At 30.7% G+C, this 24,859-nt stretch overlaps 1 protein-coding gene across 3 annotated transcripts in view; it reads left to right on the top strand.

Moving 5' to 3' along the window:
• LOC143191711 (UNC93-like protein) overlaps positions 1–23,848 on the top strand; it is a 211,625-nt gene extending 187,777 nt beyond the window's left edge. For all 3 annotated transcript variants that reach the window (XM_076397069.1, XM_076397070.1, XM_076397071.1), the window contains exons 5-7: positions 3,517–3,676; positions 13,698–13,965; positions 22,863–23,848. In XM_076397069.1, coding sequence (XP_076253184.1) covers positions 3,517–3,676; positions 13,698–13,965; positions 22,863–23,146 — 712 coding nt within the window. In that variant the 3' untranslated portion in view covers positions 23,147–23,848. The remainder of the gene's footprint in view (positions 1–3,516; positions 3,677–13,697; positions 13,966–22,862) is intronic.
• The last annotated feature ends 1,011 nt before the right edge of the window (positions 23,849–24,859 follow it).

Below are 24,859 nucleotides of genomic sequence, written 5' to 3'. Positions count from 1 at the left end.
ACGGCTTCATGAAAAAATAATTCAAACACGGTATGGCCGGTAATATTTACTGGCTCTGACGTTTCAATTAAAAAACTGTCAACAACGAAATAAACCAAAAGCCTACGAAACAATATCTTTTCAGTCGTGCAAAACCGACCCATTTTAATAATTATCTTAATAGAATTGGTTTAAATTGATTTGCCTTAATCAATCAAATATTAGAATTACGTGTGAAGTTTTGGGTACTTAATCAATTTTTTTTTCTACTAATATTATTGATATTTATCATTATAAGCGTTTGGTTAACACAGTGGAGTCGGGAATGAAATCTATTTATTGTATGTATGTAACTAATTCGTTATAAAATAATATTTTCGAAATTTTATATTAATATGCATGTTTCCTTGTAAAATATATACACATAGAATGCGATCCCCCATGTATTAAGTTGTAAGCAAATTTTCCACGTCTGAGTCCTCAGAGTGTGAACATTTATGAGGAATTAAAAAAAAAATTATTTAAATATTGGTTAAAACGTGATTTTACTTAACATATTTTCAAAATTCAATGAAACATTATCTGGTCTGACAATTATTATGTTTAACAAATGTGAAAATTGTTTCTATTACCCTATAATATAAATTTAAATGCAGAATTTATGAAATTTTTATTATATATCTTTTTTATAAAATGTCCTTTGCAACTCCGTTAACTTTTCTCATCCACCAAAACAAAAACATTTCTTATTGCTATGTTGTGGGTATTCTTTGGACTATTTAAAAATACTATTTAAAAATAACAATTTAAAAATACGGGCATTTAACATGATTAAATATTGTATATAATTTAGATACTTAATAAAAAATCAATATATATATATATATAGATCATTCTTTAATAAATTAAAATAGATCCTGTCTATTGATATTATAACATTAGATAACAATTAGATAACTTAACATAATAGCAATAAAATCACATATTTGTCTGTCTCAAAATAATCTCCAAAAAAATCCATGTTTTATTTTTAAATTTTCAAATATTTCCATTTACTTTTTATTTTATTTATTACTTACTATTAATATATCTTATGATTTATTACTATTAAAAAACATATTCGTACTTCTAATTGCAGCTCTATTTTCTTTTTGACAGTTTAGGACAAAGCTGTGAATATACATATATTATGTACTTGTAAAGACTTAATTATTTAAATTACTGCTAGGTATTACATATTCCTTAATGCCCTTATAGATTTGGAAGATGCTGTCATCCGCTGACGACGTTGCATTAACATCATTTGGAATTTTTATTTTTGCTGCTATTATACTTCGTAACTTGTGAAAATACAGAGATAAAGATGCAAAGTCAACTCAAAGTGATTTTATTACGTTTGTGGATGTTATATGCTTGATAAACGTGCAAAAATCGTAACAAATGAACTCAAAGATACGTGTTTGAAGTATGAATTTACTCCAGTAAACACTGAGAAGACAAATTGTTTTGTAACGCATGCGGAACGAAGCCATACAAAATATATCCTTATAAAGTTATGGAGAAAATAGAAAAATTATTTAGATGATTACTAACACATGGGTTCAAAAGGCACGGGCCTTGTACACTGCTCATTTAGAAAACTGTTAAAATTTAATGATATTTTACCAATAAGTTTGTGGGTTATTGTGCTAAAAATTACACTACTTTATATGTGATATGTGATAATAGATGAAACATGGATCCATCAACAGCATCAACATCCAGCAACTGGTGATAGGCCTATTTTGAGGTAAAATATATATCGTTCTACAAAAGTGGTATTAAAATGTTAGAGAGGCACTGGAATGATTTTGTGGCTCTTGATGAAGATTACGTCTATGAATAAAGCCTATTTTTAAAAAATGCATTTTCTTTGTTACGCCTGGGACTCTTCAGCACATATGTTACCTTTACTCGATGAATATCGTCGGTATAAATGAAAGCAAACATAGTATAAATATCTTGATCTGACATTAATGTCGAAGCCAGTTGCACGTATGAATAGTGACATGTTGCCAATTTGTCCAAGTATAAGTGCAAAAATACCTTAAGAACTTCCTCTTTATCACCGGCCAGCAATGAAAGCGATTTCACGTATTTGAATTTATGAAGTATTGTTCAGAATTGCTTGCATCACTGTTACAGGAACATAAATACTAAGTAAGCAAAGAAGAATGCGAAAGTAAAATACGCCATATCTCTATATACAGTAATAGAAATCACATGATTTTACTATTCTTCAAAACAAAAAACGACATGTGTTTCTGCAATGATATCAAAGGTTTATTTGATGTGATGAATATTCAATATGGTTAAAATGAATGGCCTTTATCCACAAATGGATCTGAAGATAGTTCGAAAGCGCCTCTTCTTCATATTGGAAATAAAAATCCATCCATTCCAGTAGCTCGCGCAGTACAAACTAACGAATTTTAGAAATTTGTGCAATTTTAGCCAAGATCAAATACAATGAGCATCAATGGAAGATTTGTGGCAATCTTAAAGTTGAGGAATATATTCTACTTAATTTAAAAATATTAATTGAGTTACCTATTTATTACAGGTTATTGGTTAAATTTTTCTATTTTGAATATATGCCTGCAGTTGATCTTCTTTACGCGAGAGAGGTGTATCCCACGTGATATTCGGAAACTAATGGCTGACGCAAAGTTTTCAAAATATCTAACCCCTAATGAAACAGCAGTGTGGGCATCATTCAAAGTGTTAATCATAATTTTCTCGGTAATCACTAATTACCGGATTACAAGTTCGTAACCTAAAATTTATTGTAACATAACAACAAGATTCTTATCTTGATTTTTTTTCCCACAAAACGTGTACGAGCGAAAAACGAAAAGCGATACCAAGAATTTTGGGACGAAAGTATGGTGGGCGAACGCAGTTGTATCCTAATGCGTCAAATAGAACTAAGGCGATTTATATTTTTTAATTCAATAAATGGCCGTTAATGGCCAAAAATAGTAATTTTGTCCCCTCATTTATCTTGTAAAGAGCTTTTAATTGCTTAGGCCCAAAAAGGCATATACTTGTAATAATTATCTACATCTTTGTCTCAGAATTTTGCTCTTTATTAAGCAAGCATAAGTAATTAATATATTATGAGAAATCCTAATAAAGTTCCCATTAATAGAATTTTGCAAGACAGAGCCACCATAGCAATAAAAGTCATGCATATTTTATCACATAATATGATCTAAATAAAGTAATTTAATTTAATTTATTAAAGCACTGTTAACGGCAACATTTACTAAACTACACATATCAGTTACGCAAATTGAAACGAAACTTTCAGAAAGAATGTTTTTATCTGATTGATACCTGAAAACGTCGGATGTTTTGATCGAACCGAAAGAAAACGAAAACATTATCTAAAACAAAGCCCTACGTTGGTTTTCGCCACTTTCGACCATGTCACCACTATCTCATTTCGTTACTGAACTGATGCCGCTCTAAACTTTGCCAATTATCAATTTTCAGATACGACAAAGGAAGAAAAGGCAGCGGCAGCGGACTGTCCGGCATCAGACTACTGGCGGTTACTTTGAAACAACTGGCCAATCCTTATCAAATATTAATCTTGCCGATAACGATGTTTATTGGGGCCGAACAGGCCTTCATCGCCGCTGATTTCAATTCGGTAAGTATTGGTCAAGCGTAACGTTTTCCAGTTTTCACTCAGAAGTTTAATTAACGCCTTTGTTGAAGCTTATAATCATTTGTTGGTTTACATATTATTTTGTGTTATCAGTTATGTCATGTATATTCCGTGGATTCATACATTTTCGTCGTTAAAACATTAATATAATTGTTCATTTGCTTTATAACCATCCAAGTTTGTTTGTAGGTTGGCTTTTTATGTCTGGATTTGCAATCAAAACCAACTTAACGTTTTTAAAAATATATTCCAAGAAAATCAATACATTCCTAAAAATACTAAATCTATATATCCAGTTCCTGATTGAAACACCTCCAAAGTTGAAAAAAAAAGTTCGCTCCTACTATATCACCAACCTATATTCTAAAGGCACTTGGCATTGCGATACAAACCTTATCTCAAATCTTTTGGGTAGGTATTTTGTATCAGTTTTAAGAAATTATAGTACCTCCCAATCCCTGTTTGGCTTTGCCGGATACACATCCAACCTTTCAATCCACCCTAATATATAACCCATCATTCTCTCACTCTCTATCGCAGAACTATCATATTCCCTCCGTCTCCACCCTCTCTGCACTTCTGAACATGGTAACATTCCCTTAACCCAGATAAATCTTACTGCCAAATCCTTATCCTCCTACTGGATATTTATAATGAAATTTAGTCACTTTGTTCCTTTGTGTCCTCGTGGTCCAACTTTATCCTGATCCCAGTATAGAACAATGGAAACCACGGACATCTTTCTCAAGCTACCGTCGAACTTCCCTCACCGACCATTTATGTAAGGTGTTTGGTCAACTATGATCCTCAATTGTCTGTCTTAGTTCCTGGATACCCATTCATTAATATTCGATTTTCAGTGTAAATTTCGCTATGGTCAGTCAGTTAACTACTTGGTGGGCCTAGAAAATGACTCGAACAGAAAACACCTGCTGACATTATCAATGGATTTCCAAAATGCATTTGATAGAGTTACTAGGCCTTTGATCATCAACAAATTACATTGCTTAGATCATGGGTAACATCGCAGACTTTGTCAAGAACTTTTTCAGCAACAGATCATTTCGACTCATTTAGGGGGATTTTCTCTCTTTAACCTATCCGCTCCAGACTAGAATCGATCACTGTTCCAGTTATCTTTCAGTCTGGCGAAATAACACACAAAAATTCTCCAAGATATTATGAATATTAAAATTACTTTTTTTAAGCATTGGGAAATGTAATATATATTAAAAATAATTAATACCTGGAGACTATTTGGATGATATTTGATATTCCGGCGAACAGACCTATTGATCGCCAAAGGCCACTGTGTGAACCATTTCCAAGTAGATCACATTTTAGTCAAATAATATATACTGATCATTAAACACTACTGTACCATCGTCCTACTAACAATTTCGTACAATGGACGACTCTAAACTTGACACAATCTTCTCTATTTAGTAGTCTTGGGAACTATCGACTGTTTAGTAACTGGCTATTTTTTACTATTTCAGTCGCTATTTTTGGTTCGACTGATTTTACTACTTTTTACCAGTGAGTGTTTCAGTCGACTGTTTTCAGTCGCTATTTTCGGTCCGACTGATTTTGTTACTATTTACTATCGACTATTTCAGTCGTGTACTTTTAGTTACTATTTTTGGATCTACAAGTTCCATTTAACTGATTTTTCACGTTCTGGCTCTGTCATCCTAGTCTCGACCTTGATAAAAATATAACCAATTTATTCTTACATCGATTTATATGTAATATATAGTCACTTCAAAATAGCAATGACCTGGGAAACGTCGCAATATTGCCGTAGCTGCTCTGAGTTGTAGTGCATTTGGCTCTGACAAAACAAAATTTTAATATAAGTCAAATAATTGAACAAATATTCTATTAAATATAATTTATTTTAACATTATGAACAATCTAATACATATATTATCGAAGAACTTAAAACTACAATAAATTATACAGCCACAATAATTTATAGGTTAGAGTTGTTTGATTATACATTATATATACATACATGTTGATATACATACATACATTAAACTTTTTTCCGCACTGGTATAGATAGGGTTTTAGGCGCGTTTTTTTATGTAGTGGTATCCACAAGGCCACAAGGCCCAATCCACATAATTAACAATTGTATATCTGAGTAATATATTTTATTTACATTAGAGAGAATATTTATGTTTAATGCTTAGGTCTTGTTTCTTTCCATGCAATGTATCCTTGTAAAGTCATTATAATACTACTATATTTCCCTTTAGCTTGTCCTGTTAATATCTGTATATCTCTTTCTTGATAAAACTATATTTATCAATGAATTATCCTTAGTGCATTCGCCATATCTGCAAAATAGTTAGTGTTATTTCTCTCCTCATACATATTAACCAAACGTTCATATATATTCTGAATAATAACACACATGATCATAAAGCTTTCACACTCTATAATACAATTCCCTACAACTAAAGTATATTAATTGTATACTGACCTTTAGTGGTTTCCTCTTTCATCACCCTGTCTTGATCATCATTGAATCGTCAGCATTGAATCATAAACCAACATTCATGAAGTTTTATTCAAACACAGTGACTTTCAGAAGTACTAATCGAGTTACTAACTAAGCTATTTATTTCCAATCCATCAAAAACTTGTTCAAGATTCTACCATTGTCAATTTCTTCTTCAATGTGTCTGATCGAGCTCACACAAACGTAAGGTGCCCTTTTCAACAATGCCTCTTTCCATAAATCCAGACAGTTGTTTGAATATCCTCCTCGACCTGAAAATCTATTGTAATAATTCTTTGCAATACCACATATCAACTCAATTGGATTAAATATGCAGTGATAGGGTGGAAGATGGAATACTCTGTGGCCATAACATTCAGTAATCTGATGTGTTATGTTTGTTTTCTCAGGTTTATTTCTAAAAAAGTAAATAACATAAAATCTAATTAAATATTTCATTTATATTTATCGAGTAATAATTTAAAATAGTTCATTCTTTAACATGATTCCGTCGAAATTCGAATTGTATGTACTTGAAGCCATTCCTTAATTGCAGCCTTTGATTTTGAACTTGTTAGGATTTTCCAATTATCCAACAATGTATGAATGGATGTTCTACATCTCTCAAATAGCTGTATATCTTTTCGATCTTTGTGGATACTTTCCAGACCAACCGCGGGGATTTCAAATTTATTAAAACAAAGCGTTAAAACAACGTTTATCGGTTTATAATCCATAATTATAATATTTTGAAGAATTTTCTGAAGTTTGGCAAACGGGCAACTTTTGCTGGTTCATTTCATTACAGGTTCCAACTTTTCTAACAGCATTCTATGTCCTTTTAAAAAGAATAAAATGACAAGGATAGTATTGTCTGACTGTAAAACGAATATACAACTTTAAGCAGATATATATTGACACTCGTGTCACTGCTATTTTGAATTGACTATATACGGTTTTTTATTAGTTTGCTTGTAAATAACAATACATTGTATTTTAATTCAACAGCATTTTGGAACAATATTTTTGAAGATTGTTAATATAATAGTGTAAAAAGATTAAACTTGTGAATGATAAATAGTAAAATAATGTTGACTGTTTTTATGGCAATAATAGCTTTTTAGGGCTTATAGACTTGGCAGTACTGTTGTCAGAAGCCCACTTGTATTCCTGTTGGAAACTTAGAATTGCTAAACATAACCTTCTCCCTGGCATTTTGAAATGTAAGAGTCATTTGTGTTGTTTTTATTTGGGGGAAAAATTGGATTTTTGTGGCACTATATTTCATAACTTCCATAATAATCGTCCAATATCAGTTGTGTCAAAAATTCTCGATGCTGTACGTGATCTTAAAAACGTAACGTGACATACCGTTATATTGAAATATCCTTGGGTACGATAAGCATCAATAAGTTATTTCATTATTACTTGGAAGAAAAAAACTATTTTCGTGCATTGCAATCATTGTTCAATGTTGTTCAATGAATTGTTCAAAAATTGGAACGTACTAATTAAGAAGATGTTAAAAATATACTTTCAAGATACAGCAAAATCTCGGTACAACAACTACATAGATGACTAATCATAGATATTTCTATGAATCCAAGACCCAAACAAAATCAACTTTACGGGTGTACAAAGCCAAGCTGGCCAAAGCCCACAAAACTTGTTCGCTAAAGAAACCTATCGAAGCAAACAGTAGTATATTTCTGTAGTAACACCGGTCTAGTAGCGACAGTGGCTCTACATTAACGTATATAGTCAGTACTGAATGATATATGACCATTTGTTCACCAAAAAACCGGTTTATGAGTTTGAGTTCCTCAATCTGGATAGAAACAGTACTTTAAAAATAGATTCGACGCTACAGAAAAGTACAATGGTTTTTAGAGAAACTATTTTCAACGACAATAAATCCAATTTCGATCATTATTTGTTTTCTCATTATTTGACCAGAAATAAAAATAGTAACACTCATTATATATTGTTTTAGGTTATGTATAGCGATAATATGTTGTTTAATATACAAAACTGCTCTCGGCTAATCTAAAGATAGCGCTATCGAAAAACCGCTTTAGTTTTTATGAAAAACCACTTTTTGCCACCGTATGATGTATATAGTATTTGATGGTTACGATAACACTATATATAACCATAAGATAGCAAACGAATATGACTAAACACATCTGTATACAGAAATGTGTTGTATATTATAAATACTAAATTTCAGTACGTAGAGCGAGCGTAGATAAGACACTTAAAAAGAAATTTCTAGAGGGTATAAAGGACAGGTAAACAGAGTTCGTGATCAGATATCATGTTGCAGGTCAAGGGTAAATTCCGAGGCGAGAAGTCTGATAAACGGCGATGAAAGTTGTCAAAGAACGGCTTTCGTATACTCAAAATATGATGTATGAGAGTGAAGAGTTGCAACGAGCGCATTGCGGAATGCTCTTACTTCAGCAAATATGAATGAGAGCGGTAACCTTAAAGTTAAGACCGCGGTTAAATGAAAAAAATCATGTTTTATTGACCACAACCTGTTGCTATCTCCCATTAAGTCTCAGCTCATTTATTTAATTTGAATTCAATGTAAGAGTCTTATCTATGCATATCTTTGTATTGTATGATGTGTTGATAGTGAAGTTTCTAAAAGCTCTAAAAGCTAAAACAACCCCCTTTCTTATCATCTATTGGTAAGGTAGTCTAAATGAATTCCATTGTCAAATATAGCCACTGAAACCCATCTCATTCTCAGTGAAGGTAGAACGTGTCGACATCTGCCAGTGCCCATTGTATTGTATTGCCCATTGATAATAGAATGAAAATGTTTATAAACCATTTTAAATTAACTAACGCAAACCTTTTCTTACACAGAACACGTGGGAAAATGTAATATCTGGTTTTACTGGTTATTTTTATATATTAATATTTATATAATATAATTTTGCTTACTTGTTCATAAATATATTCACAGAAAAAAACAAAATAGCATACGGTTGGGGAAATTTGTATATACCTCACAATAAATTATTTTTAACACGTGTATAAAAAGCAAATAGCAATAACAATATTTACTAAGAAACAATAGTTGCACGAAATTTGTAAAATTATTATAATGTTATGAAAATACACATTTCTCAGATATACATTTCTCAGCATTCTTTGACCTATTTTAGATGACAGATTTACTAAAATTGAGACAGTGTACATAGTGCAATCGCAAACGCATTTAGCTCAACGTATGTTTTTCTTTTAAATGTGAATTTGATCTTTCTTATGACAAACGTCATAGTTTACCAGTTAAAAGCTATAGACCCAGATAATATCCAAAAGTTTTTTTTAGTTAAATTACTCAACTAAAAAGTATATTCGCACTAAAATTAACTATTAAATACGCTAATACATTAAATTCTTTAAACATTCCTAACTATTTCTATAATACATTAGCGGTATACTGTTCATAATGATACGTATTAAAATAATGAAACCATAAAAGAAAAGGAAATGTGGGTATAGTTAAGTATTGTTGCGTCGCAAGAAAGATGTAAAAATATATATATATATAATGGTATGATAAAGTATATATGCATAATTTTGAAGGTACATTTTTACATCTTTCTTGCGACGCAACAATACTTAACTATACTATTAACCCACATTTCCTTTTCTTTATATATATATATATATATATATATATATATATATATATATATATATATATATATATATATATATATATATATATATATATATATATAACTAAATATATATATATATATATATATATATATATATATATATATATATATAACTATAATATACTATATAACAATATATATATATATATATATATATATATATATATATATATAACTAAATATATATATATATATATATATATATATATATATATATATATATAATTGAAGAGTCCTTCAAGGGTGATTGTTAGATTATAGCGACCCTCCAACTTTTCGATACCATTTTTGTAGTACGATTTGTCCTTGTTTCGGTGATCACCTATTCATTCGACGATCATTTCTTCCCAGCTAGCATTCTTTTGAGATCTGAAAACAGGAAATAGTCACTGAGGGTCAGATTTGGAGAAAATGGTGGATAAGGAAGCAATTCAAATTCCAATTCATGGATTTTTGCCATAATTTTCACTGACTTGTGACACGGTGAATTGTCTTGGTGGAGCAGCACTTTCTTTTACTTCAAATGCGGTCGTTTTTCGCTGATTTCGTCCTACAAACGGCCCAATATCGCTATGTAATAATCGCTGTTGATGCTCCTTCCCTTTCAAGGTAGCCAATGAAAATTATTCTATGCGCATCCCAAAATACAGACGCCATAACCTTGCCAGCCGTTGTTTTTGGTCAAAACTCAGCTCGCGCGGCACCCACTTTGCACAGAGCTTTCTCATAACCAAATATTCGTGAATGATATGATGTACACGTTCAGTTGATATCTTTATAGTGTCTGCTATTTCATTCAATTTCAATTTAAGATCATTCAAAATCATTTTGTGGATTTTTTAAATGTTTTTGCCGATAACAACCTCTTTTGGGCGTCCACTGAGTTCACCCTCTTCGGTGCCCATTTCACCACGTCTGAACTTAGCATACCAATCCTTGATTGTTGATTTTGCTAGGGCGGTGTCTCGGAAACTCGACATCAAGTCAAGTTTTTGCTTCAACTGTATTTTTTCCCTTCAAAAACAATATTTTATCAACACGCGAAATTCCTTTTCATCCATTTTATTTCACAATTACAAAAGTTTCTTCACTCGAAATTATACTATCTCTAATTTATATAAGCATCTTTTGAGGGTTAGGGCTAACTTAACTAAAAAAACCTATGGATTTAATTCTAGTAGCGCCATCTATATGTCAGGCTGGGAACTTATCAATTGACCTGTTATAACTTAACAAAGTAATTGAAGCTATCGTTGTTATCGAACTATTTCAGTAATGATATTTTTTATATAAAGAACAGAAATTTTAAGTATATTAAGCTAAAACATAATAATCGTAATAGATACAAGAAACTTTAATATTATAATTATTTTCATTGTTAAGGTTAAGTGATTACAATCTTAAGAGTAATCGATATATTCAAAAAAAAATGATACTATTCTTGTAAGTCCGAAATATGGCTGAAACTCATCCTTTAAGTTCGTTTTTATTTTACAACGTTTTTCGTCCTGAACCCTTTAATAAAACGGCTCGTTCTATATTGCAACTTTCCAACATTTTTTGGGTCGGGAATTATGGTTTTCATAACATGTCAACCCTTAAAATTCATTGAAGCAGAAATATCATAATGCCGTTTCTTTTTCTATTTTTTATGGTTTAGAAATATTATTTCGAGTCCGGAGACGTAATTGGGTAATTCAAGAAACGTTGTGGTTTTGAGTTTTGTTAAAACCTTCCCTTTTTTGGTTCAGTTTCTAATTTTTTTTGGTCTCAATTACTATGTAGATGACTCGTTTCCCGTTATTTAAATAGTGTTCTTAAGTAATTGTGTTGTTTGATTTTGACTTAATAGTTTTCCTTATGACTTTCACTGAGCTGGACAGTTAATTTTTAATGTTTTTTTTACATTTGCAAGTACTCTTACACACAGATAAATAGTTTATTTTATAACAGAAAAAACTTGTTGGTAACGTACCAGCTCTAAAATATTTTCAGAATGTTTGATTTTAAGGCTGACTCCTTGAAAGTAACTACGAAAACTTTCATTCGACGTATATATTAAAACTATTTTAAAGTGTGTCTCTCGATTTGTTCTTGAGCAGCCGCATCTTAATTGAATAAAGTTAATTTCTGTACGATTTCGAAGGGAAATATGTAGAATCTACCTTAAGAGTCCTATTTTAAAAACTTAGAGAAAAATTGACAAATTAAGCATTCGAAAGTGTCGTATTATAGCTTTATTGTGATATTTCCTCTTCTTCATGCCTATCATCTTTTAAAAGCGGAAGCTCTTGCAGCTTTGTACTATTGTACAAACCTTTACTTTGGGTTTTATTTCAATCTTTATATAAGATAGTTGTATAAAGTCCAGAGAACCATTGAGACGGGCTAGGGCACGTAAAATGTACTATTCCCCCTTTTATATAGATCAGCACACTACCAAATTCCCATTAAACCAAAAAACTGCAGGTTTTTGAGAATCTTCGATGTTAATGATGATTCTTGGTACTCCATAATAGATTAGAAATAGCTAACGAGAAACTAATATATTATTGTGTCTGAGATCACAAACACAATCAAAGCAAAGGTCGTAAAAATAACTTTTTGGTATTAATAAATTATTTTTCTATTTATGTCTTGCTACTGTAATATCATGTCTTACATTTTACTACAGCCTCACTTCTCACTCTCATTCAGTCACTCAGCAGGACTTCCTTAATACTAACTATTTTTCTCCAAACATTAACATTTACATTAAAAAAAAACATTAATTTTTAACGCCCAAAACATCCAATAAAATTTTCATCAAGGAAAAATTATAATCTGGTAGATTTTAAGACTTAAGTGTGAAATTCATGGAATCATGTCTTTTTACTATAACGGGAGATTTCCTTCTCTTCTGCAGAATTTCTCTTATACATTCATCCCAGGTTCGCTTAGGTTTTTCTTCTTTTTTGCTTTCATATTCTCATTACCTGTCTTAAATCGTCTATGTGCTATCAATGTCCTCACCAAATGAGTTATATTCTTTCTGTATAGCCTTTAACATATTCAATATTGAATTCTATTCTTATGTATTTACTTCTCATCCTCTCCATGTTTGTTACACGCCTTACCCTTCTTAGATATTTCCTTTGTGCTGCTTGTACCTTACTTTTATACGTTCTTGATAATACCCATATCTAGCAATTGAATATTAGGGTTGGATTGTAAATTACTTTGTACACTTTCATTTAGGTTTTGCTTGATAGTTAATTTTTATTAAAGAATTAGCGAAGTATAAATTCATGCTTTTTTCAATTCTTGTGTTCATTTGCAATGCAAGTTCAATTGCAAGAAATATTTGGGTTTTTTTTGGAGGGGGGAGGTTTAATTGAAATTTCCACTCCAATTTGTTACAAATAGTAAAAGTCAAAATGGAATTTTTATATAGTTTTACTTTGATACTGTAGAAGAATATATAGAGAGGGCTCATGCGAAATTTCAAATAAATCGGTTCAATATAACTTGAGAGAGTATGCTAACCGCCTCGAAAGAAGTATCTTCGAGAAAAGTGTTTTTAAGTTTAATTTTGATACCGCGTGGTTAAAACAGCGACTATATCTCCGAAAATATTTTTTCTCTTTTTTGATTACTTCAAATTTCTACACTATAAATGTATAATAGTTTTCAGGATCAACAGATATATCTCATTGAATTTATTTCTTCAATTTTTGTTTATTTACAGTTATTTATAGATGAATTACCTTTATAATGTTAAAGCAGAATCTTATATATTTTTTCCATATTTTAGGCATTTGTTTCGTGCGGATGGGGTATTAGCAACATCGGCTTCGTCATGATTTGTTTCGGAGTGTGCAACGGTCTGGCGGCCATATTTATCGGTGGTATTATCAAGATCACTGGAAGGACTCCGGTCATTTGTCTGGCCCTATCACTGCACGTTGCCCTGATCGTCACTCTTTTAGTTTGGCGGCCGAGCGAGCAAGCCAAATTGACCTTCTTCATCATAGCCGGCCTATGGGGATTTTGCGATGCTATATGGCTAGTACAAATTAATTGTAAGTATAATTGATGTTCATCCCGATCTTTATTTCAATTATTTCAATCAAACTACTTTCTTAACTAAGTGTTTTCTTTGACGAATTTCTTTAAGGTGATTTTTCAGTATCGTTATTTTTTCTGTTATATTCTATCAGTTTTAAAATTAATGCCAAAAATACAAATTTCGTATAAACTGTGATTATAAATTATGCATTTTTACATTTTTACAAATATATTTAATGCGTTTACAAGATTTGAATCTATTTCTATCTATTTTTATCCTAAATCTATTTCTATTTTTTTTTTAATTATGAATATTACTTTCCATACTTATGCATATCACATATTAATAGTTATATAATACTATATTAATATCAATATTATGGTATTTTATATATCATAAGTCATAATTAATAATTTCAATTAATTATTTCATTTAAATAACATTTTAGTAAACTCAATAATTTTAGTAATTTTAAATTGATATTCCCTGAATTTACACGGGATAGATAAAATAATATGAACAGCAAGTAAACTAATACATTTTGTCGCATGTTAGCTGCGTTGAGGCTCATTTAGCGAAACCATTTCTGATCAACGCAACAAAACTGTTTAACCTTTTATGAGTGACAGTATCCACGGTAATGGCTGCATAACAAAATATTGTAAAACGTGGATTGTGGCCAGACAAAAATAGTACGGCGGTAGTTCCGCAAAGTTAACAGCCTTTGAAGCCAACGCCTAACTGCAAAGGAAGTGGCGCAACGATCAAAACAGCTGGATACTGGCTGATTGGAAGAATGTGGTATGGTCCAATGAATTATCTTTTACATTGTTTCACACAAACGGCCGGGTTTATGTATGGAGAACCCCAAAAGAAATCTGCGTTCCTGTACAGTCAAGCATGGGGGGTGTTCCCTAGCTAGTTCCCTCGCCAGACTTCAAGATAACCGAACTGTTAAACATTAATTGAATTAATTGAAGAGAACCTTATGTTAGTTACATATAAATGTGGTAGCCCTCAAATCTACTATAATCGATATTTAATTTGCAACACATCTATATATGAATTACTTATTAGTCACTTAACATAAATATGGAAATATAATATATCAGTATATTTTAAGAAGTTAAATTTAAAATTAGCTAATAAACCCTATAAAATTATATTTTCCAACAGGCCATACGCCCGATATGCCTTAAGTTTTTTTTGCCTGCGATAAGTTTTATTATATAGGAAAGCCAATTTTTTTTAATTCAATATTTAAAAAATTTGTAAGGGTTTACGAGCTGCTAAAAGGCAAACTTCGATAATATCTTGAAGCATTCGACATGATTTCTTATCCATAAATTTCTCCAAAACTTCATCACTTAATTTATTGTAGGTCCTTCTGGTAATTCTAGATAATTTTCACTTTACAAATCAAAATAATCACGGAACGCCCAAAAACACTCCATTGGATACAAAAACCGGTTAAGCTTAAAATGCATAAAATGGATTTACTTTTATGTTTTTTGGAATATCATTATTTAACCTTTATATAATCATACAACAGCACTCATGGATAGGCTACAACATCGTTATTGTCCAAGGCAGGAAAATATTTTGTAGTTTCTAAAACATCCCTTCCTTGATCATTCTTTGAGTTAGATTTTTAACGTTAGATACTTGTTATAACAGGTCAATTGAAAAGTATCCGGCCCACCATAGTAAAACCCAATTTTTTGGCAAAATTAGTTTTTTTTATTCAACATAATTCCCTTCAAGGGTGATACACCGATTATAGCGACCTTCCAACTTTTTAATAGCATTTTTGTAGTACGATTTGTCCTTTGCTTCAAAATAGGCCCCAGTTTCGGCGATCATCTTTTTATTCGACGACGTTCATCGTGTGCTTTCCTCTCCGATGACTGTCGATTGGACTTGGAAGTGAAATGATGGAGCCATGTTTTATCCATTCTCACATATCGACACAAAAACTCGAGTTTATTACTCTTGATCATCTTCAAACACTGCACCGAATTATCAACTCGCCGTTGTTTTTGGTCAAAACTGAGCTCGCGCGGCACCCACTTTGCCCTTTTCAGTTGATATCTTTAGAGTGTCTGCTATTTCATTCAATTTCAATTTGGATTCCATAATTTTTTGGATTTTTTCATCGGTAACAACCTCTTATAACCATTATAATGTTTTGATGAATATTCGTATTTTATTTACCAAACAATAAAGATATTCTTGCAAATCCACTACGATTCTACGCAAAATACGCTCAAGATGTGCTTACATTGAGTTGTGAAAGCAGAAGCTGTTCAAAGAAAGCGATGCTGATAGTGCTAGTTAATAGCTGACGTGAAGTATTGTGAGACGATGTGATCAAATCGTCGTTGAGTCAAATAAATAGAATTTCGAAATCGAATTATGCGGATGTGTTAATGATTAGTGAAACAAAAATGATGTTGCGATGAGAACTGGAAAATTAAATAAAATAAATATCCAAATGTCGAGTATTGAAACTGCAGAGACAAGTGAAAATTGATGCAATAGTCTAAAGAGCTCTTCAAAATAGCGGACGATAGTGATGCTCAGTGACGAACTGGAACCTAAAGACGAAAGCCACTACAGTGAAAGTGGACGTACGATCAATGAATTACCACTAAAGCCGAAGATGTTGATGTCGTGAAGTAATGGAGATGTTGGCTGGGGTCACAAGGCGTTTAGGCTAGGGAAAATATCGATATATCAATTTTGATATTTTAAAAAAATCTAGATATATCGATATATCTACCAATATATAAGTACCAACGATTTAAGTACCAAAAAAATCCTCTTAAATAAGGGCATATATTCAAAAAATATCAATATATTAATATTTTTTCGGCATCCCTAATTTAGGCTAGGAAGAATTATAACCGACACCAATACTGTCCGCTTGTTCTTTGAGCCGACATGGGTGACTTGATGATTGGTTGAGACCGATACTTTTTCGCTGAAGCACAAGTTGTTATGTGGAAAATCTTGGTATCCGTAACGCCTTCTGGAAAATCATGACCAACAGAAAATCACAAAGACGTTGGGGTGTAGAGAACAACCGTGACTGTTTATTATTTTAGTCGAGACGTAGTAATTATCGTTATTGGAGTTTAATTGAAGAATGAAAATTAGGAAATAGAACAACGTATTGTATTGAGTTCCTAAAAAAATGTTAAGATATCTGCTGATGCTAAGTCTGTATCGGCTGTGCAGTTTGATGTTTTACGAAATGCGAGAAAAGATTATCAAGATTAATAAGAACCGGTATGAGAGTACTTTAAAGTGTTTAGCGAGAACTCTGAGAAGTTTCAGTAAGAACCGTGTATAGTGAACGGTTAGTACAAGTACTCTAGCTAGAAAAAGACAATAAAGAAGTTTGGTGTTTTAATTAAAAATGAGTATCGTGGTTCAGAGGTAATTTCATATCTTGATTATGTGACCTAGCAAACGTAGTTAATAGACGAATGTTACTCTAATCATCTGTAATACCTTGCACATTGTCAAGATAGTGACTATTATAATGTTTTGTTGTGAATGTTTGGATTTTATTTATCAAGAAATAAAAGTATTTCACAATGTCAAATTTATCTAGAGTAATATTACTAAAACCGTGTTTATTTTAAACGTTCACCAGAGAATCGAAACTAAAGAACACGCATAAACTTAACAGCGATAATACGTCCCGTCATTTTTGTTAAAGCCCATCGGGATCGTAAAGTATTTTTATTCCCGAAATTTTAATAAATTCCCGCGTATTACGCTTCCCTACGTCGCTTTGTTACATTGAGTGGAATGTGTGTAGAAATGAAGATGATGATGAAACATTATGTCAGAACGTTGGCATTTTATGAGAGTTTCAGTGTTTTATTTTTATTTTGCCTGATATTACGATAAATTATTATATCGCGCTTTGTATGAGGTGAACAAAAAAGTTATAAACCGTACATTTCGCGTGATTGAAGGCATGATTTATGGTCTGAGTTTTTATTTTTAAGTTATCACATATCTCACTAAAAATGAATTATTAAATAAAATTCTTAAATTAATTTAAATTAACTCTCTTTTCTATGATATATAATTACAGGTGGACATCATTAAATAATGGACATTTTCTGTAATTTTAGTTTTATATAGTTTTATTTGAATTATTTTTAGTTAAAGTTCAGAAATTTTTCTGCAAGAAAGACTGTTCTTGACAATAGAGGCGTAACGTTTAGGTATATTTTCAAGTGGTATAAAAAGGAAATTTTATTTTTACTAGCAATTTTTATTGGATATTTATTATTCTTTATAGAATACATAAAATAAAGAAGTGAATAGTTTAAAAATCTGAAAAGTTACAGGCTGATGAAGTAGGGGGTCTCAAAAAATACTGCACCCTTATTGACACGATATATTCTCACTAATATGAAACCAAAAGAAAGAAAACTCTTAATCTAATAAAGTGGTACGATCGTACAAAGTAAAATGTCAAAAGAACTTTTTTCAACTAATTACGAATGTTTTAAATTTATCCCCCCCCCCCCATTTTTTACATTTCCGAATGTTTTCACAGAACGCCCAAAACACTCCATTGGATACAAAAAGCGGTTAAGCTTAAAATGCATAAAATGGATTTACTTTTATGTTTTTTGGAATATCATTATTTAACATTTATATAACCATACAACAGCACTCATGGCTGGATAGGCTACAACATCGTTATTGTCCAGGGCAGGAAAATATTTTGTAGTTTCTAAAACATCCCTTCCTTGATCATTCTTTGAGTTAGATTTTTAACGTTAGATACTTGTTATAACAGGTCAATTGAAAAGTATCCCGCCTACCATAGTAAAACCCAAACCAAAAGAAAGAAAACTCTTAATCTAATAAAGTGGTACAATCGTACAAAGTAAAATGTCAAAAAAACTTTTTCGACTAATTACGAATGTTTGAAATTTATTCACCATTTTTTACATTTCCGAATTTTTTAAAACTAGTAAATATCAAAATATTAGCTCTACTATATATGATAGAAGATGTATAATGAAGCCTGGCTCAAAAATAAATGTTAAATATATGAGTTCAGTAGAACTTGAGATATTATGTAAACCGCATTTAAAAAATTGTATCGAGATAAACGCGTTTTAAGTTTCGTTTTCAAATACTTCGGTTTAAATGATGCCTCATTAAAACAATTTCATCTCGGAAAATCCTCTTAAGTAAGAGCATATTTTTAAAATATTTTTTTTATTAACCTTAAGACTTAGACAATTTTCTCAATGGATAATAAGTCTTTCTTATGATAATTATTACGTATATGTAATGTAAACCACACCAGTAAATAATTTCTTATGCAGATTATTTTATGTATTCTATGAATGTGTATTTTTATGTGCCAAAAATTATCCAGTGGCATTTATAAATGTCAATCATATCAAGCTCGATTTACGAATTATTTTTACGATGAAATTTACGAATAAGTTTATATTAGTATTCCACTACTATTAGTTAATATTTAATTATTGTTGGTAATTTTCAGTCTATTTACTTTCTTAGTAACAACAGTACGGGAATAATGTTTATTTACGGCTGATTTTTTTTATTTGAATAAATAATTCATTTTTAATAAATAGTTTCGTTAATTTCTATGTTGATCAACACTCATCGTGTACTAACAGAAACTTGGTGACTCTTATTTATTGGCATATACTCTTTTAAGGCACGTGTTCCTTTATCGAATTAATGAAACTTTCTTCTGTAGACATCATAGAACTACTTGCTCAGCAATAATTAATTGATAAAAAACTACTATTAACTATTACTCTAAAAAATAGCTAACCGTTCAATAAAATGGAGACTAATGATGAAGTTTTTGTTGAAAAAAATTAAACAACAACGATGAATTCAGCAGACATAAACAGGTGTATTGATGTGGTCAATAGAACTGAAGCCTGTATTCATCAGTAAATAATCGGCTGCCTTAGCAGCTTATTTATACTGCATTCACCAAGCTTTATCCAATATTATTTTAAGTGATGAATAATATTACGAATAAATAGTTCATCAAATTTCCATAGTAAATCATTGTATATAAAAAGAATTATGTGAGTGAATTCTTTTGAAATCTAGAGGAATCAATCTGATATTATAAGAATTATTGCCGTGATGATAAATAAGAGTTATCCGTCTATACCTCTTGAAACAAGTAGCTTCATTCTAGCAATTTCTGATATGTTAATAACATATTGTTGACTTGTTGACTATTTGGTCCGAGGAAATTAATTCATAGAATAAGACATCAAATTTTACGCTCTACTATTTTTTGGTACCACTAAAGTAAAACTGAAAATAATTCGCTTTAAAAATAGCAAAAAAATGTTAAAGAAGATTACAGAAACTGTTAAAAATGTATTATTAGCTTCTAAGTAAATTATTTTACATACCTATGGCTAAAGCCGGACTTCAAAGGATTATTCTATAAATAAAACACACATTTTCGGTGCATTGAAAATATATGTAGCATTAAAATGCTAATAATATGCTTATATAGATTCAAGCTAGAAATTTTTTTAATAAACATGATCTATAAATCGACCAATTATATAAAGAAAATTCTGCAGAGGCCGATAATTAAGCCCTTGTCGACTTTCAATACTAATGAGCTCGAAAACTCGATGACATGGATTCGTTTAAAACGAAAATTGACCCATTTAATGAGCGGCAAGACAAAAAACGCCTAATGATGACTTTTTTTTCGACTTCTCTTAGCTTCAAGATCAGTTTTAGTTCATTTTCGACATTAATTGAAAACAATACCTAATATCTTTTTCATTATATTTTTAATCGTAGCGGCTATTTTATTATTAGGACGCTGATTTATTCAGGACTTCTGTGAAAGCTTTGTTAAGCCTTTGTTTTTATTAGTATGAAATTGTTTTTATGCAGTGGTAATATTTGTTAGTTTTCAACGTATGGTATATTGTCAACTATTATTTTTTTCCTATCAGCATTTCTATTCTATACCAAAATATATCCCAACGTTGACTCCCCTGTAGGTATTCTCAAAAAACTGAATATGCTGCTTGAACATACCATCTGGTCAATATGAACGAATATGTGTTGTACATTTACTTAATCGTAATCGTTGCGTTTGTTATTCGATATTGGTAGTACACAAAAGTAAGGGAGGCCGTGTACCATTTGAGTTTTTCTTCATTAGCGTATATATCGACTGAGTAACTCTGAAATTCTGAAGAGTAAACTACTACTGCAAGTAGGTAAAAGTCAACACCATCAAATTTAACAGTTAGACTAGGTACTTAACACTGATAATTTGCATTGTCACCACTAGATGTCGCTGACTATACATGAAAGTACTTTTAGGGTTCGGCGAAGGGAGGAAAAACGAAATGAAACTTTTATGGTTACATTATATGACCATTATTTCGTAATATTATAAAATATCATGAAAATAAAATAGATGAAATGTATGGCAGCATTGTTACCCAAAGGCGAGGCTTGGACAGTCAATGGTGGCACGTCTGGACTGAACGACGGTCAGTGACTGAATAATTGAATGTACATTTCAATAATGTCTCAGATAATCGTCTCAGGATCTTCCAGGCCAGATCTTCGTAATAATTTACCGGTTGCTCTGTTGGCACCCGGTACGTGTTGAACAGCTAGGATAGTATTGTTTGGGTATCTTCTAGGCCGCAATTCTAAGATGTAAAATTCCACATGCCTCAAGGTACTTACACACCTAATATATTTAAATCATTTGACACAACTGCTTCAGAAGAGTGCGGTGTGATTACGATTACGTTCAGCATCAAACTTCATTTTCGTTCTTATTATACGTTCGAAAAATTGTCAAGAATACTCGTATCCATCACAACTTATATACTAACTACGGTTCAGCCTTTTTATCGATATTTCTACACTTGCTGTGAATTGATGGAATATTTTGAATCATTAACCACCGTCTAATCTCATCTTTCAAATAGCATATGATAATTTGTTAGAAATAATACAGTAATACATCAATCAACCCAATTTTTGGTACCTTCCTATGATAAGAGATGCTGCAAAGAATATCCTGTGCTTTGCCTCGGCATAGATAGTAATCGGAAGAAAAAATATCCGGCGAATATGGAGAGTCTAGAGTCCAATTCAACTATTTTCACATAAATTATGAAACTAGGCGTTTTCATAATAGTCTCTTGCAAGTATTTTCATCAGTTCTGCTTTCGACTAGCATTGTTAGCATTTATTCGAAACCAAACCAAACAAAATAGACAAAAATCAAGGATATATGTGTTGATTTGAAATCTCCAGTTTCATAATAAATTATTTTAAATTAAGCAATTATGTTAAAATTTGTTGGTGGCACCGTCTTTTACAGAACGGCTATTTATACGCGTCATTTTATTACCTTCAATACATTTTATTAATAATATGATTGAATTCAAATTCTTAATACACAGTAAATATTACTGAAATTTGTTTGAAAACTTATTATGACAAATCTCTTGTTTTCACTACATCATAGACCTCACAAGATATAGTAAGTATATCATAAATATCACAGATATATTAAAAATATATCCTAAATCTAGTATCTAGTATGTTGCCTTAATTAATATCGTACTTGTGAGACCTTTGTTCAGACCATAATAATAATTAACATCATTTTTTGTTGGTAAATGATTACGCGAAATAATCGATTTTTTCAAATTTCTATACTAGAATACGCAATAATAATGTAAGATTTTTGTTGAATACTGATTTTTGTTATTCGGAGTCATATTTATATCAATTTATATCATCCCTTTATTAATTTTTCGTAAGTTACTGTTTTGTATAGTAACCTAACTAATGGTATAATATCACAATTTTCAGCACTGTATGGCATCTTATTCCCCGGCAAAGAAGAAGCATCCTATAGCAATTTCCGTCTGTGGGAATCGACCGGCTCAGTTATTACATACGCTTACAGTCCTTATTTATGTATCGACGTCAAACTCTACCTGCTCTTAGGACTTCTAATAATCGGCGCCATAGGTTACACCTGCGTCGAGGTAATTGAATGGAAAGGAAAACAGGAGGAGGACGATCTCGATGTAGGAAAAGGCCGGTTTACTTTGGTCAAGAGCCGGGAAAAAACAGCGGAAGTAGCTGAGTAATTATACAAAATAGAATTCTAGTTAAATGACTGATAAAAAAAATGTAAATAGGGAAAATGATTTAAAAAGTTGCATAATTTAGTTGCAGTTTTATTAATAACTAAATGAAAGCAACCAAGAATCATGATGGTATATATATATATATATATATATATATATATATATATATATATATATATATAAGTTCTTTTAATACTTTTATTGTTTATATATATTAAATGTATTTTAACGAAATAATTGTACTACATTTTACACGGATCATATTGGTCAATATTGATGATTTATTTCTACTTTCTATTGCAGAATATATAATAGTTTTATGGTAAATTTTGGAATACTATACATTTTAAAATTAAGAAGTATATCTTACAATACCCTGTTATGATATTGTGCATAATTTACTCATTAATGTTGACTAGTCTGTATAGTACCTTCATTATTTCTTGAAAGATTTATAATACTCTAACTATAAAACTATTTCTTTTATATATGTACCATTGAAATAAAAATGAATGTGTATTTTATTCAGTACCATGTATACTATATGTACAGACTTAAAAATATATATATTTATCTTCACTATATATGTCATAAATTGGTTATAAAAGGAGATATTTTCAGGTAATATTGTATTATTAGTTTTATAAAAGTGTACAATTATGTAGACTAATTAATTTGCAATAAAAAATACTTTTTACAGCATCGTTATCCTTTCATTCCGTTTCAAGAGACTGTCTACTTTTTAACCAATACCTTGATGTTTGTTTGGCAGAACCTCAAATATGTAAATATAAAGGAAAACGGAAACTAAAAGTTTAAAAATAATTTCGCGTCTTAATATTGGTTTGAGAAAGTTGTATTTGGGGTAGTTATTAGACAGTTGTTTCCACTGATCTAAATTCTAAAACTCAAATGAGATCGTCTATATATTCTTTAAAATAAAAAGTTTTTAAATAATCTAGAACACATCATTTATTTTCTCTTAAACGCTGGCCAATCGTTCTAAGAGAAATTTGAATTCAGGACTTATTTTCTTTATTTTTAATTTTGGTAACAATAAGTGAATGGATATAAAGTTCCTCTGGTTTGGATTTTTTAGTCAAAGATCATTAATATTGTAACAATTGTGTTTGTTTGCCAACAACACTTTTATTTAAATTACGTACTCCACTATTACTTTACTCCATACTTAAATGTATTTAAAATAATTTGTTTTCCTTGAATCGACAAAAACATTTTAAAAAAATTGCTAATAGGCTGCCAAAAATTCACAGCATTATATAATATAATATAATACAATGAGTTATGGCAAAAATGCTTTTTTATTTCATAACCTCTTCATTTTTGGGCTGTTTGTTTTTAATATATATAGAGCATATTTACGACAACGAAAATAATGGTTATCTATATCTATCTTATGTATTGCGTATGTTTTGGTTTACAATTATGAAAATGTTACATTAAAAGCGCATATTTTTTAGTGATATTGGATCAAATTGTAATCAAAATCAATGTCTTTTACATATTTTTGTAAACAGATTGTTTTTGTTTTAGAGGACATTCTTGCATAAGGATGTGAAATTATTGAAAAGTTGACATTTATGAAACGAATGAATCACAAAGAACACTATGTTAATGGAAGAATACAAGTAAGTGCATATTTGAAATACAAAAAGCTGAGCAGAACTGTATTTCTTAGTGGCAAGATACTCC

This window comes from Rhynchophorus ferrugineus, unplaced genomic scaffold (assembly GCF_030347505.1).
Source record: "Rhynchophorus ferrugineus isolate W39M unplaced genomic scaffold, kcgeb_rfMv2 rfM2, whole genome shotgun sequence".
Classification (NCBI taxonomy): domain Eukaryota; kingdom Metazoa; phylum Arthropoda; class Insecta; order Coleoptera; family Curculionidae; genus Rhynchophorus; species Rhynchophorus ferrugineus.
The sequence above is the reverse complement of the archived record's forward strand: the minus strand, read 5'-3'. Positions and strand labels throughout refer to the sequence as shown.